The 17028-nt window shown below is 38.7% G+C and overlaps 1 protein-coding gene across 1 annotated transcript in view; it reads left to right on the top strand.

Moving 5' to 3' along the window:
• MAST2 (microtubule associated serine/threonine kinase 2) overlaps positions 1 to 17028 on the top strand; it is a 198910-nt gene that overhangs the window by 142566 nt on the left and 39316 nt on the right. Inside the window, exons 8-11 of the mRNA XM_054165723.1 lie at positions 2519 to 2597; positions 5783 to 5937; positions 15016 to 15091; positions 16390 to 16599. Coding sequence (XP_054021698.1) covers positions 2519 to 2597; positions 5783 to 5937; positions 15016 to 15091; positions 16390 to 16599 — 520 coding nt within the window. The remainder of the gene's footprint in view (positions 1 to 2518; positions 2598 to 5782; positions 5938 to 15015; positions 15092 to 16389; positions 16600 to 17028) is intronic.

Below are 17028 nucleotides of genomic sequence, written 5' to 3'. Positions count from 1 at the left end.
TGAACTGTGCTTCTGTGCAGCTGAGCCTGTGTCCCTAACATGTTCATGCTGTAATAACCCCATTTAGGCATTCAGCTTCTATTCTTTGGTAATCAAAACAGGAGATCTCTGCATTTTTACTTCAAATTATAAACAGGTAGTGCTCTGGAGATGTATCACAGTACAGTGTGTTGTTCTTACTAGCACCTTCATGTCTTGAAACCGATCTGCAGTTCGTTAAATAGCTTTTAGCAGCCATAAAGAAGTCTCTTTAATTAACTCATTAAAATGTCATTCGAAAGGCAAAATTTGTTGCTTGCATGTTTTTTGTTGTGCTAGCAAAAGGTCTATAATACATAAATTAAAAGACCTAAAAATGTCTTTGCAAATATCTTTTCCTGAAGCAACATTGCATGAAGTCTCTCTAAAAATATGTTTATTAACAAAACACTGAAGTAACTTTGAAATGTTTTGCATAAGCCAAGGAGGAATTTTCTTTTAAAGTTTCTGTCCTATTGCCTTTGATTTGAAAGATTTATGCTCTTGTCCCACTTCTTGCTGCTAGAGTAGAGCTGATAGCATTTTCCTGACTGCTTAGCACATTGCTTGCCTAGATTGCATCAGCAGAAAATAAGCAAAGCATGAAGAGGTGTCTTGTAATTATCTCATTGAGAAAGGTTTGGGTTTTTTTGGTTAATTTTGTCAAAAAGAAAACTCTGATGTTATTTCAGTACACAATTTAGGCAACTTGGAAAGAAGGGATTAGGCTTTCCTTTTGCAAAAACCATCAGTGACCTTTACATTCTTGGTTACTGTTTGGGAAGTCAGGACCATACTGTCTTGCTTTGGGACTGAGGGTCCAAACTGATGTTGAAGCATTGACCTAGATATTTTGCCAGTCCTCCTGTGAAGATCAGTGAAGTTTCAGCTGCTGACCACATGATGCAGTGAATTTGTAATGCTGACAATTGTTGTTTAAAAAGGAACTTAATTTTTCTGGAATTTTTGGAGGTTGTTCTTGTACGTTGTCTTGCCAAAGAAAACATCACCTGTGTCTAAATGGGGTTTAGCTGTGATATAAGCATGTAATAGAAATCTGCATTACAGCTTGATTTATTTCTTATTTTGATTAATGCATGAAGCATGAGTCTTCTTTAGAAACTCTCTTGACATAATATTCTTTCAGTGGTGCAGATCAGTGGGTTTGTTTCCCCACTTGTTCTCGGATAGATGGCAAGGTGGAGCGGTGCATGTCAGTGCCTAAAAATAAAAGGAACTGTATCTGGAAGAAATACAAACAGACATTTATGTGTCTGGGTGTGCAGTGAACTTCTTTTCTGAAGCTGAGGCTTCCTGAATGTGGATAGTGAGATGAGAAATATTACTTTGACAATGGTAACAGCTGAGTGTTTTATAAGCACTGTTTCAGACCTGTACCAATCTTCCAATTTTATATTGCACTTACATTAATGAATGTGTACCCCAAGCCCACTAAATCTTTCCAGAGTAAGTTGTAACAGTGGACTGCTCTATTTCAGCTTCACTTTATGACTGGTTACTGATAATTTGCTGTAATAAAAACAGCAAACAAGTGGAGACTGATGTCAGGTGAAGTGACTTCTTTACCATCCATCCCAACATGCAACAAGACATGTTATAGGACACAAAATGCATGCGACACTGAAGTGAAACCAAAAGCAGAAAAAGCACTGAAAGTGACCAATATGTAGTTCAATTTCTGTCCTCACTGAAGTGGATTTTGGGGTCGAAGAGGGTTTCAAGGAGGGCAATACTGATGCTTCTCACAGCAGTCATATAGTTCTTCATTTTTGACACTGGTAAAACAAGACCTTCTCTGCAGTGTCTCTGGGATGTTTTGGCTGTTTTCCCTGAAGGTCATGGTTCTTTGTCTACAATAGGAAATAACTTCTAATATTTTATTGACTGGAGGAGAAAGACACCCTAGGTGGAACTTCAGTGATTTCTATCTCCTCTGTATTTTGAGTGAACCTCTTGGCTCTGTAAATCCACTATGGCTGATAGGAAATTGACCAGCTCTGTCAGGCAATGTGCTGGGCAGGATGCCTTCTGACTAGGTAAACAAACAAGTCTGCTTTCAGCCCATTCTTGATCTAATATGATTTTTTCCTCTCAGTTTGAAACTTTATTTGGAAGACAAGAATTACATCAGAAATACTCTTAGGCAAGACTGTATTTTTCAGAGAAGTTGGAAATAAGTTGATTACATTTATCTGTTTTAGAAACTCCAATTTTTCCCCATGCTTTGTAATATCTACAAAGCATCTACTTTGTGCAGGAATCTGATGCCTGTTTTCATCATGTCGTCCAAGATCACTTGCTTTTACTTTTAAAACTTGCCCTAGCTGCTTTATCACAAAGGTCATTGTAAACAGGATACCTGATTTATCTGAATAAGTTGAGAATTTGGTAAAAATAGGAAGTTAAGAGGTTTGGGGGAGGTAGGTGCTTACTTGTCCCAAGTATTAGCCACAACATTCCTTCTGCTTCTCTTCCCCAGAACGGATGGACGCCGCTGGTCTTTGGCCTCCCTTCCTTCATCCGGATATGGAACAAACACTCCCAGTTCAACAGTTTCAGTAAGTGGTGCAAACTTTTCCAAGCAATTCAGTTTGTACAAATACACCCTAACAAACCAGCTTCTGAGTCTTTACTAAAAGATCTGATATTTCTTCATTGTTTTGCTAACATTGTTTATTATACTAATTATTTGTTTTCGATTCTTTTAATTATTGGTTCCGCTGCTTCTTCCTCCATTTCCCAGCTCCTACCATCTTGCACTTTGCCTTCAGCATTGGTGAAATCCCAGTGCAGCACTTGGCTCGGCTGATCAGTTGAGAGGCACACTGTGTCAGAAGTGGTAGGGCTCTCCGAGACAGTTCAGAATTGTTAGACACCTCTCAGCTCTTTTATAAATGGGAAATGAAATTCTTGTCTGCTTTCAAGTTCTTAGTGTGAAAACCTCTGCTATCAGTGTAGAAGAGAGAGAAACTGATAATCCACATCTCTTACTCAGCTCCAATAATTTGAACCTTCTAATGAAGCTTTTCAGTTTTTACACACTAGAAAGGCTGCCTGCAGTTTGCCTGAGTTCTGTGTTTTCAGGAGGCTAGTCTGCCACTAATGCCAGTAAGGTAGCAAGCAGCACTATGTTAACTCAGATCCTTAGTACAATGAAACATATTCTTTAGTTCATGCAGGTTAGGTGGTGTGGTAACAACCTTGAAAAGCCAAGTACATACAAATTAGAAATGTTAAGGCTATCTGTACAGACTTAATGTAACAGGCTTAGTATATGTGTGTTATGGTGAGTGTCTTCAACTGTGTGCTCATCACTGCCTCTTGCCCTAACACTACTACTGATCATCTATTTTGGTTTATCTCTGCTCTTTAGAGTACCTTCCTAATAATTGTAATATCTGTATTAATTAGAACTCAGTACTCAGTGTTATTTGAATCTTACACTGAATGCAGTGTGATTATTTTCCTTGTGAGCTGCTCTGTGAAGTTCATCCATAAACTTTCTCAAATCAAAATTTATCATCAGAGTTCCTTAGGAGGTGAGTGTTTAAGTCAGTCTATGCAGCAAGAGAAAAAATTGGGGTCAAAAGATTCCTCAATATGATTAAAATTTGATTCTGCCACATTAATCTCATCTCTATAGCTTCGTATTTTCAGGCACATTCCTACAGACTCCACATTCAAGAAGTTCCTGCAGTTTCCAAAGTTTGATATATTATATCCTTGAGACAGGTGTTTGGGGTTTTTGTTCTTGCTTTTTTCTTTTTAGGATATTTTTTTATCTCCTTAGAAGACAAATGACTTGATTTTAGTCTCCTATGGGAAAAGTCTTTGTGTGTGTGTACAGATGTATGGGCAGGAGCACAGAAAAATGTGAGAGAAGATGTCATTATCAACAGGAAAAAGGTGCCCCTGGTTTCGCTGCCAAGCAGTATTACATATTCAAGCACCTGAGAGCAGCTGTTAAAAAGGAACTCTGCTTTTGCCTTTATGCTCTTAGGTTAAATCTCTATAGGCATAAGCCATGGCTAAGTCCTCTTCTGGATGCCAGCTATGGGAGCCTGAAGCAGGTACAGTTGCTTTCTGTATGGGTGGCATACAGATAGTTTGATTATTGGTAGTCACTGTGAAATCTTCCAAGATGCCTGTGAGGGTGAATACTTTTGGAGACCAAACTGCCTGCAATGTGTAGGTCCTTCATGGCTGTAGATGGGTACTTTTTCAAGAGTTTTTAGTTTGACCAGCCTTTGGGTAGGTGTCCACAGAGAGAGCGAAACAAAACAAAACAAGTGTAAAACTCTGTTGTAAGAATCAGTCCTTGCTTTGAAGTAAGGACATTAAAGCTACTTACAGAAAGTTCTAAGCTTTCTGACATGGGCAGGAAAGTCTAGTTGTCTTATATCATGCTCCCAGAGATAGCTAGATTTTGATTTACATTATTCCAGAAAAAAACCCCAAACAAACAGTGGCCCAACAAATCTGTCACACAGAATGCATCAATTGGAATGGTGTAAGTCTTGTAAGCAACAGAAGACAAGGTGGCATAATGAGAATTGCAAAGTAGTAGACACATTTGTGTGTAGTAGATCTGAATTCACCTTCTTGCAGGAAATAGATTAAAACCTGTAATTCCAAGACTCTTTTTTCCCCTCCTAAATGTCTGAATCTCTCACTTCTTGTCCTTTGTTTGCTTCAGTGCTACAGTCTCAGAAAGACATTGAAATGGGCATTTAGTCAGTAGTGACACAGTTCTTTGAGCTATTGAACTTCGTATTACATTTCTAAGCCAATCCTAATTACTGCTTGTCTTTGACAATACTCTTGTTATAATATTTCATAGATTAGAATTAGTTAGACTTGATCTGAATAACACTTCTGAAGCTGATAAGCATGAATAGAATAGAATAGAATAGAATAGAATAGAATAGAATAGAATAGAATAGAATAGACCAGGTTGGAATTGTTCCTGCTTAGATTTTAAAAGCAAGAAGTAGTGTGCGGCGGCTTGTCAAAAGGGCACAAGGAGTTAATGCCACAGGTGCGGATTTAACAGAATTGTGGGCTTCTATTTGATGTGATGAGTCCTCAAGCTCAAATTTCTTTTTCAAGCAAAGTAGAAGGAAGCCAGTAGACCTTCTTTCTGGTGTATGTATCGGTAGGAAATGAAATACCAAGAAACTGTTATTAAATCTTTCAACCCTACAAAGTCAGCAACTTTCATTTTATTATTGCCTGCTTGGTTAGAGAAGAAGCCTCGTGGGTAAAGGAAGGGAGAAATAAAATCCTGACCACTTACAACAGTTTCCAATGAGAGCCATTAATCAGCAAAAATCCTCACGTCTACACAGCTCCATAGCATTCTGCATGCCAGTGAAACTTCTGAGCTAAGAGAGCATGAGGGAAAAGGAAAGAAAGTTGCTCACCATTCCAGGAACCTCCTTGTCCTCTCTAAGGTAGCACTGGTACTCAGGTACCTTCCTTTCTGTCTTCTGCTGGCGAATCACCTGTGTGATGAAATGTAATAGCTCCAGAACTTTTCCAGATCTCCCCAGCTCTGTCTTTGTACGTTAAGGGTTGGCTTAGCCTAACGAGAGCAGTAAAAAGAGGCACCTGGTCTGATAAGTAGCTTTCTTTTCCGCTGGAGTGTGCAGTGTCTGGCAGAATCCGTTCCTCTTCCATTCATTAGCTGACCCCTATGCATGCGTTTAGTGCATTTCTTTTCTGTATTTTTTTCTGTACTCAGTCATCATGCTCATCTCAGGAGAAGCTGCACCAGCTGCCCTTTCAGCCCACGGCAGATGAACTTCATTTCCTGACAAAGCATTTCAGTACTGAGAGCATCACTGATGAGGAAGGGCGCCACTCTCCAGCCTTGAGGCCTCGATCTCGCAGTCTCAGGTGAGCTTCAGGTTGTTAGTTGAGTTTTTAAGGCGTTGGACACACAGATTGCATTTCCCTGTGTGCTTTCTTATCTGAGAACAGTAATGTTTTGTTACATGGTTTTGAGCTTATTTTAATCAACATTTAATCTACTTCACCTAATCAAAGAGGATGTGTGGTTTTTTGACATTTGACACTGAGGTTTTGGGTTGGAAGATGATCGGCACAGTCTGCTTTCGTTTCTTCACAAGAACTCCATGAAAAAAACGATCCACAAGCCTCCAGGACTAAACCTATAGGATGTAGATTTCCTTTAGTGAAATTTCTTCTCAGAATTTTGCTGCATTCCTGTAAGGAAGTGGTTACAGTCCCTGTTAATAACCTTCCAGCAGTGCTTCTCAAGGGATATGAAAACTAGAGTTGATGAAGTCAAAACCTTAGGTGGAATTGCACCCAAGGGCAATTTTGTAATAGCGCTGAAAGCATTTTCCTGCATTAGCAGTTGACAAATTTTTACTGTTGCTTCAGAGAACTGGTTGTTCATAGATACCTATCCAGGGGTTATTTCCTTGTGCAGTTGGTTTTTCTGTGCTTAAAACCAGAAGCAACTAGAGCTTCATCTCCCAAAGAATTACAGAATGATTGAGGCTAGAGAGGACTTCTGGGCATCACCTTGTCCAAATCACTGCTTGAGCAGATTGCTTAGGATCATGTTCAGACTTCTTTGGAATATGATCAAGGACAGAAATTCCACAAACTCCCTGGGCAATCTTTCTTGCAGGTCTCTAGCAATTATATGAAATAAATCCACAAACATTTTCTTATCATGGCAAAAGCCTTAAGTTTTGCCATGTGTGGAATAGGATAGGATAGGATAGGATAGGATAGGATAGGATAGGATAGGATAGGATAGGATAGGATAGGATAGGATAGGATAGGATAGGATAGAATAGAATAGACCAGGTTGGAAGAGACCTTCAAGATCATTACATCCAACCTATCATCCAACACCACCTAATCTATGCTGGACCAAGTGAATGAAAAGTTGAGAGATGTGTGCTTCTAGACACTGCACCTTGGGAAGGAAAATGGATTTATACAAGGAGGGGACAAGATTATGAAATATTCCTTCTGCTTGTGATCTGAGGGTGTCAGAGGTGGATATAAATTAATTAATTAATGGGCAAGATTGTGACACTCTGCCAGTTGGAAATACTGAGCCAGTGTGCCCAGTTTAGGACCTAAGCCAGGGTTTCTAATAGCAGGAGATGAAACAGGCCAAGATAACAAAAAAAAGTCCATGGTATTATACATGTCATGGCAGAGCTGACCTTTCTTCATTATTTGTAACTATTTGTGTGTTCTGAACTTCAGTGCAGGCTGCATGGTAATTACATATGGATCTACTAAGTGTAGTTACACAGTAATCTACAAGAGCAGGTAAGTGCTATGGCTAGTAGCACACCTAGCCTGCAATCTCCACAAATTGCCATGTGATAGAAGACTAGTTACATGATTTGTACTAAGCCTCTTTGAACAATAGCCCTACTTCAGTCCTTTTGCTGTCACTCTTAACACTGACTACTGCTGAGTAGTGTAACTGTAGTACTACTAATTCTTTATAGATAAAGACAGCTACTATAGGTAGACAACACATAACTAAAGTAATTATTGTCCGTTTTAACACAGATATATTACTGTTGGCATAATGAAGTATAAGATGCTCTTCCTAATGTAAGAGTGGTATAAACAATGAAATGAAGAGCCCCATTTTTTTTTTATACTGTGCCTGATTGGTTATTTCTAGCTTATTGCTGTGTAACTCTAAAGCATCTTTGCTGCTGCCAAGTATTTGTGTTGGCCCTAGCACCTCAAAGGAGAATTGGTATGTCAGTGGAACCAATTGGAGCAATGCTTGGAAGGAGTCACTACCCTCTTTGACAGAGGGTAGTGTGTCCTTATAAACACACAAGTACTGAAATATCTGAAGATTAGACCTTATTATCTGTACAGCTTGCTTATTAATTTCCATATACAATAGAGGTGTTCAAAACAGGACTGGATGTGGCACTTGAAGCCATGGTTTAGTTGTCATGGGGTGTTAAGTAATAGGTTGGACTTGATGATCTCTGAGGTCTTTTCCAACCTGACTGATTCTGTAGTTCTGTGTGTAAGAGTTAGTTCACTTGGTGAGAGGACACTTCTGCTTTAAAAAAAAAGGGAAAAATCAACTCTGGGCAGTTGATGTGTTGAAAATCAGGCAGGAATTTCCTAAAAATGGAATCTTTCATAAGAATTTAATAAAAAGCAGATGAAGAAAATACATCAGATGCTTTCCTTAATTGGTCATCACAGCTTTGTAATTTAAAAGATGATCTGATATTTGTGACTGATTGTTAGCATGTATTACTTTTTCATCCTTTATGACTGCAGCCTTACATCACTTTTTTAAGAGAGAGGAGCTGGTATTTTGAGATGTCAGTATCAAATGCTGGGACAGGGGCTTTTTTTTGAGGGTCTCTGTAACCCAAGATTTTTTAAATGTATCAGAAGATCTTTTAATGCTTCTGGTCAGACAACAGTGTTGCCTAAATAAAACTTTAGGGAAAAAAATCTCCTTCTTTGACTAGAAATTTACCATTTTCTTAGGTGCAAATTTTCTGTTCATACAGAGCAGTTTTAATGGTAAGACTGGGTGGGAAAAGTATCAGAGTGCACACTCATGCATTGTCTGATGCACACTGAGATGTTGGTAGTGCAGCTTGAATATACCAGTCTCTTAACTAATCATTGCTTATTTCAAATCCCCTGAATTTTTACACCAAAGAAATGGCACTGGTTCTTTTCCAGCTGCTTTGCTCTGTAGGGAAAGAGGTAGTCTGGCACTCATGCTAGAATCCAAAAGTGTAATGTGCTTCTGAAGCTGATTGATCAAGCCAGGTGATTGTTCTCTCACCTATGTCCAACAGATCCAATACTCACAAAATAAATGAAAGAACACGTTTCTATGTGACCCACCTGGTTTGGTGCTTACAGTGTAGAGATACATGCTGGATATAGACTACTGAAAATATCTCAGTTCCCTGCCTGAGTATAATGCTCTTACCCAAGACTAAGGGCAGATGGGTGCTGCATTGTCACACTCCAAGCCTTGCACTCAACAAAAGAATGTGATTCCCTGATGCTATATATTGGGAAACAAAATGAACTGCTATTATGCTTGGGCACTGCCATTAATATTTTTAGTGTTACTTGGCTGCAAGTTTCTCTGGGATTCAGGCTTTTTGAAATGATTTTCAAAGAGAAGTGATGGAAGGGAAGAGGAAAGGCCAGGGGTGAAAAATTAAGGAATTAATCTAATTTGTTTTATGAATTAGTTGAAAGCATACAGGGAGTGTCTACTTTCATGATTTTGTACTGCATTTGATATGAAGGTGATGAGGCATGACAAAATACAAGTTGTGGATGCCCCTTCCCTGCAAGTGTTCAAGGCCAGGCTGGATGGGTCTTTGAGCAATATGGGAGGGTGTCCCTGCCCATGTCAAGGGGTTTGGAACTAGATGATCTCTTATGGTCCCTTCCAACCCAAACCATTCTGTGATTCAGTAGAAGAGAATATTTATTTATTACCTGCAGAAGTAATTAATTAAATAACATCTCTCAACTGTTGGGGGATTTTTGTTTGGTTTGTGGGTTGGTTTTTTTGTTGTTGCTTTGGTTTTGGGACTTTTTGTTTGTTTGATTCAGTGGTTTTTTGTAATGCAACCTTCAAATCCCACAAGTTGTTGACCAACAGAGAGATGCTTTACCTGAAGAGCATCTTTTCTCTCAGGAATAAAATATTTTGACAGTGGGAAGTCTTGCAATAAATTTGGCATAGTTTCTCTTTTTAAGTTAGTGTTTCCTGGTCCTCCTTCGTTGTCATCCTGTACTGTCTAACATGTGGGAATGTATGGAGAACATCAGAGATAAGAGTAAACTAATAACAAGTTCTAACTTTGTGCATTCAGCCCACCAATCTGCCCATTTTTCTTGATCTCTTTTTGTATTTCAGGCTAATGTTGTCTAGGGAAAAAGAGTAGAAGACATTATCAGTGAATTTTTATATAGTTGAAGGAGATGAGATCATCCCTAATCAAATATGCTCCTTCATCTCTGCTGGGTAGTGCTTTTTAAATGCAGCTCCAACCTGACTTTAAACAGTCTAGATCCTGCCATTAAGAGTATACAGAGACAAATCCTAGAAAATGCCAATTGCCAGAAAAGGTTTCTGACAGTAGAATACCCAAGATGAGAGGAAAGAGATGTTGTGGAACCACACCAGTAGCCCATGTAGTCCATTTTTATCTTAAAAATTAGTCTTGCAGGTTGTGAAGTTTTCTCATGTCACTGCACTTAAGTGTCAACGTTAACCACTTGAGTAATCTTGGTGGTTTCATTGCTTCATGTTGCTGCTTTCAGAAAGCGCTGTCCACAGCCAGCTGTGGAGGAGCAGGTGAAGGATTCATGGAGCCATGGATTTGCCAGAGAAAGAGAACAATTTTCTGAAGCAAAGGCATCTATTTTTTCATGAAAAGACATTCTAACTACATTGCAGATGTTGGTCTCACTGTTTTATCTCTTAAGACAGGGAGTTCTGTGAACTTTCTTCAAAGTGATTGGTTTTCAATTTATTAACTTTGGGGCTCACTTCCCATCATTATGGTTTTCTATTATGAGGAAAACTGAGTGTTCTTATTTGCCCTTTGTACTTCTCATTACTTAAGCTTTCCAGTGGTTTCTGTCTAAAGCAGTCTCAGTCTTTCTTAGCATACATAAAAACCCATGAAGTACTGGAAAGCATTTGTTATGGCCCTTCTATAAGTCTGCAGAAGAAAATCATTAGTCTTTACTTTCAAAGAAATTGTACTTGAAATGTATTCCTTTTACCTTCATATATACACACACACACACATGTAAACCCTATAAATGAATTTGTTATTTGTTATTTTTAAATATATATTTTAAACCCCCTTACATTCTAAATACTGTCACAGGCCTGGTATAAAGAAGGGCTGAAGTCAAAGACAGCTCAGTGATATAAAACCAATCACTGAGAGTATTTGTCTGCAGACTGAATTTAGCTGAAGCTGAATGTTTGTAAAAAGGAATAAAAGACAATGCTTTAAAAGTATGTAAACAAACTCAGAAATTACTTTTCAAAGTGCTCAAGGAGAAAGTCTCTTTCCTGTTCCATTTCACTGTTTGCCTGTTCCGTAAGAATTACTGTATATCCTGCTTTGCCTCAGATTCCCTTTTGCTAGCAGCACTAGAATAAATGCCTGGTGTGGGCTTTCTGTGCTGTTTGGTTATGATCATGCAGGAAAAACAGTCCTAAAATAAACTAACTGCAAAAGTAATCTAAAGTTACACATTAAATTTTCTACATTATTTCCTCCATGTTATAGATTGTTGTAATTCTGTGGGAAACTGCATAGCATTATTACTGTGCACGTTGCATGAATTCAGACTTCAGCAGATGGATTCTGCTCTGCTGAGTTCAGTTCTCCTTTGGTCATTGTCCTGTCTATAAAGCAGGATTAGGCCTCAGGGCCCAGTTGTTATGGTCTGCATGAAGCACTGAGTCATACTTGCTCTGAAGCTTGATGGACAGACGTGGATTGTCTGTATTTGCTGCTGGTTTATTGTCTCCCTTTTCAGGGGGAGTTTTCTGGCTTACTTTTAATGCAATTTAGATGAGTTCAAAGGTTTATATGCTTATTTCTTGGGCAAAGAGCAAGGCTGATGCTCTGCTCACCTTGAGCAGAAGGTCTAACTTAGTTTGTACTTCATACAACTTTCACTCTCTAGTTTTAAAATTCCTTTTTTGTGTGTCTGGAGATGAAAGAAAATTAAGGCCTATGGTTTTACATTTCCTAAGGACACTGGCTTTGGCAGTGTGCACAAGTACCTCATTAATTAAACCTTTATATACAGGGTAAAAGCAGAGGGGAACACAGGGCTTTTAGCTTCTCTGCCTTTTCCTAGTAAATACAGTTGTCAGAGTGAAGGAGAAAATAGGTATTCATAAACATCTCAGATTCATTTAGTCACAATTAAATGAGATTTTTAAAGATTTAAGTTACTGATATAAAGGCTACTCCTTGAAAGAGCTGTCTATAAGCTATTTTCACTTTCTGACATCAGATATACATGGGTTTTGACATGTTGAAGGCTAGAAACCTTTGTGGGAGATAGATGTCACTGAAAGTCTACCAGCACATTATCTCATGAAGTGGAGGGAGGGTGAAGAAGGGGGAAAGAGAGAGTGGTTTTTCATTCTGCTGTTAAGCTTAAGGGGACAGATATTACTCTTCTAATGTCTGCCCTGCTGAAATGAAAAACTCACTGACAATAATAATTTCTTTTTCCTGCCTATCTGCACCATCAAAAGAGAAGCAGCCTGCTTTTTGTCTTGAAATGTTATGCACGTGCACAGTATGTGTCCTCTGTTTTGCAGAAAATGATCCTTTGTGAGGCTCGAAATGTTAGACTGGTTTAGTTCTGTATGTGAAATTCTTGGTGCTAGATGGATGTGTGAAGCTTTTGCATTTGAAAAGCTGTCGTGCCAATAAAATGTATTCATCTTATTTCTTGTTTCTAAATTTCCTTGTGCTCTCTGTTGGTGGCATTCGGTTTCCTGCCCAGTCCTGGTTTCTTTTTCACCTGGTTATGTCTCAAAAGTGCCATAAAGTGACCAGCAGTGTCTGGTGCCTTTGGCTAGTTAGGCATCCATTTAATTATCTCTGTAGTTTCCCAAGCTAAGGATCAACATCAAAATTATAGTGCAGTATATTACATTGCAGTCCTGCTACAATCAGATAGACATTTAATTTGATTGGGCAAATTTTGTTTAGAATGACAGTTTGAAGCTTGATCTCAGGTTTTATCTGTAGTTGTTTGGATGCTCTGTTGTTTTAGGTGGTGAAAAGTGGCATTAAACAGCTTCCAGTGATGAGAGACAAAACCCCCAATGCCCAAGGAAGCTAATGGATTAAGTGTTTGCTTTCTTGCCAGTCAGTAGACTCCTCTGCAAAGGAATTACTTTGGGTCTGCTTCTGGTTTCATGATTCTGAAACAATGAACTCCACTATCATTGTGGCTCTCCTTGAAGAAATGCTACATTTGCTGTAAGGACAGCTTGGGTATCATGATTTCTGCATAGGTCCTAATTTCCTGTGTCTATATAAATAAAGTGCCTTGAAAGCAAAAAGCAAAACTCCTCATGTTTTGTTATAGTCCTGAGACAACAAATACTTTACATGCACAGTTTTTAGTAGGACTGCTTTGGTGTTAAAATGAAGTATGTACTCTGTATTTCTGTAGTTAGCATCAGAGGGTTTGCACATCCTCACTTAAATGACACAGAGAAATAATGCATTATGGAAAACATAAATTCTCCAGTAACCATATTCACCAAGTTCTTCAGCCCCATATGAACTGCAAGTAAACAAGTGTCATGTGTTTGTGTCAGATTATTTGGTCTTAAAGAGAAAAGGATAAAGATAGCAGGTTAGATGTGAGGGGGGAAATTTGCTTCAAAGTCTGAAGTGTAAATGTTTTTTACCCTTCTCTTTATTAAGTCATACATTACATATGAATATAAATGTGGAGTTATTTTCACAGAAAATTTTCCATGCTTAAAAATAGCTATCTACCAAGCTAAGGGATAGATCCTCTTAAGGCAAAAAAAAAAAGTTGATGAAAATGTGGTTTTACTTGGTATCCACAACAAGCAAATTAGTTTTTCTCCTTCAACATAAGGATTCAGGGAGAGATTTTATCTGAGTTGCATTTTCCCGAGCTGAGGGATAAACCTTAGTAAAAACAAGGCACAATGCAATTCGTGGAATTCCAGTGCCAGGCATGAAAAGAGATTGATATTGCTATATACTGTGAGTCAGTGAGTGAAATTTTCTTTGAATTGTAAATATACATTCCCAAAAGTATGTTTTTTTCCCTTTAAATAGGTTAGCAGCAAGGTAGTATCTGTAATGCATTCCAAGTTTAAAATGCATTTATTCTGTTCAGAGAGATTCGTTTCATCCTTCACAAGAAAGTCTCAAATATTTGAAGTCATTCAGGATAAAATTGTACTTTTTGACACAGAGAAAATATTTTTAGCAATATGTAGTACTCTCAAAATCACAAATACAATGAGCATGTAAGATGCTATACAATGACTGAAGCCCTTGCTTGTACTGAACATTAAAACAAGGGAACCAGAGAAATGAGATGCTGCAGGCGATCGTGTAGCTAGGGATTATCTGCATTACCTCATTCATGCTGTCCTCAGAGGCAGAATGAGTCAGAGCATTGCATACCATCAGATGTGATGAAATGAGATGCAACTCTGCTTTAAAAAAACCCACCCAAACAGTCACATAAATGCATTTTGTCAAGATTTAGTGTCCTGGATTTTTTGGTGTGCTTTGAAGTTGGTTGCTAACCTATGCATACATGCATATGCATTCATGGTGTAACATGTCTCAAGGGAGAGCAGTTTTCATAAGAGTATTCTCTTCCTACTGCTTGTGGTATTTATATACAAGAGTTTGCTGAATAACTCTGGTAATGCATCCCTTTCTTCATGCAAAGGAAAACAAGTCATCTCAAGTTCCTTGTTTCCTTTTACTCTGTTCCTTTCTGCCACCGGAGACTCCGGAGATAATAGAGATTTCTTCCTGGGCTGGGCTGCTACCACTGCCACAGAGGGCAGTAAGAGAATGAGGGAAATAACAGATGTACCTGCAGCAAATGCACTGATTTTATGCATATTTATACATTAGGGCTGGTGTTCACTGAAAATAGGTGGGTTTCTGCCTGAGTTCCCATGAAGTCAGGAGTGTTAGGAGTTTTCAGATAAGTGGGAAAGCTGTAGACTGTTATTGCTTGCTAGGCTTTTCACTGAAGTTAAGCATCTTCTGTTACTGAAGATGATGTCAAAGCTTTGGAAAGGCTGCAGTAAGTGTGGCAGCATTGTCACCACTGCTGCATTTTTTGGAGGGGTTTGATGTGATGTCTGTAAACAATAACATGCTTTCTTGTCTTCTCTAGCCCCGGTCGCTCCCCAATTTCCTTTGACAGTGAAATAATAATGATGAACCATGTGTACAAAGAAAGGTTTCCAAAGGTAAGGAATCACTTTTTGTTTTGTTTTAGTTTGGTTTGGTTTGGTTTTTTGATAATGCATTCAATGAACTTATGACCAAGCTTCTTGTACTCTTGGAGAAGGAGCCCAGCACTTACCTTTGTCTACCAAGCAGTGCAGTTTGATGAGATTTTGAAACCTGCTCTGCTTCACTTGTTAATTCTGCAGTAGCTGGATTCAAAAAGCTTTGTGGAGTTGTGTATGTGCATCATATTCACTAAATTTGTCATGTCTTTTATTGGCATGACAGCTCACAGGGATGATGGGCCATGCTGTGGCCCATTTATGTTGTTTACAAGGCCAGTGTCTCCATGTATTTTTAACTAATCCCTGTCTTTTTCTTGAAATTCCAAACCAGGGCAAGGCTGGAAGAGGGATGTGTTTCTTAAGGATGCTTTTTCTTAAAAGCTATTTAAGAATAATTTCAAAATATGTTGAATAACAGGCTCTCATTCCCCTGTATAACTGCATTAAATTTCCTTTACAGTGATCCAAACTTCTTTGGTTTTGGTAGGCTTTCCTTTCATATACTGGAAATGCAAAGTTTCCTTTTAAAGTAATTCCAAGTTAATACCGAAGGTTTTGGCAAAACCCAAGTTTGTTGCTGGGACTTTTGGTGCCAGGGAAGCAATGAAGGTAGATTTGGATTTTTAGAAAAGTCAGTCTGAATTCAGTCCACACTGAAATGTGCTGAAGTGACCTGCACCAAAAATAAGCGTGAGGGTGTTTTTAGAAAGCTGAATGTTGAAACCTATGGAATCAGGCTTTGAAAGTTAACGTCTCATTGAAATGAGTGCAGAAGATCATGCCTCCCAGAGCTGACTATATGGCCTGCCCTTCCTGATCTACCAATAGCAAAACCAGATGTTTCTCTGGAGACAGCGCTTGTAATGATAGAAATGTCCTGTGTCTATTGCTTGGGGCAATGAGTTTCAGGCTTCATGGTCATGCCTGAAAGTTCTGAAAAATGCCTTGTATCTTATGTCCTGACTCTGGAGACCCACAGAGGAATACAGCCTCAGGACCAGAATATTTTTTCTGGTCATTTGCATTTGCAGAAAGTGTATTCCAATTAATCTTTGTTTCCTTGTGTGAACCTTAACTTTTGCCTGTAGTGTGTGATTTTTGTTCTCAGAAAAACGCCGTTGTACTGTGGAATATTTTTACAAGCCTCCCGCATTTTGGATTTAGAAGAGGTTACTTCAGCACACTTCTGGTCCATGTTTTAAGTTCTGGGATAGTAAAATTTAAGGATAATTTCTGTTTGCTCTGTCTGTTAGGCCACGGCACAGATGGAAGAACGGCTGGCTGAGTTTATTGCCTCTAATGCTCCAGAGAACGTGCTGCAATTAGCAGATGGGGTCCTAAGTTTCATTCATCATCAAGTTATTGAACTGGCCAGAGATTGCCTAGATAAATCACGTGAAGGTCTTATTACTTCTCGGTACTTTTATGAGCTGCAGGAAAACTTGGAGAAACTTCTTCAGGATGTAAGTGCTCTCTGGAAAATAGAATATATTCTTTTGATTGAAACTTTAAACAATAAGCCAGAGCTTTGATTTTTTTTTCAGGAGAGACAATGTGGATTCAGGGGGCGGGAGGGCAGGAGGTGGGGATGTCAGGAGATCTGAGTTGTTCCAGTCTGCTGTTGATCTACCACAAGCGAATCTGAACACATTGCTTCACCTGTGTACTTTGTTTGTACAGAAGCTAAATATGCAGATGAGCAAGTCAAAAGCAGTCTTTACCATTTATGAAAATGGGGTTCATCCAGATGAGGGAAATTACTGAACTTTTCTTTCATGTACTTCAAGACTCTGAATGACTTATTAATTACAATAGTGCCTTCAAGCAGTGAAAACACCATAGTCTGTAGTGTGGCTATAAATTTTTCATTAAATATCTTTTTTTTTTGACCT

The sequence above is a fragment of the Dryobates pubescens genome, chromosome 11 (assembly GCF_014839835.1).
Source record: "Dryobates pubescens isolate bDryPub1 chromosome 11, bDryPub1.pri, whole genome shotgun sequence".
NCBI lineage: Eukaryota > Metazoa > Chordata > Aves > Piciformes > Picidae > Dryobates > Dryobates pubescens.
The sequence above is the reverse complement of the archived record's forward strand: the minus strand, read 5'-3'. Positions and strand labels throughout refer to the sequence as shown.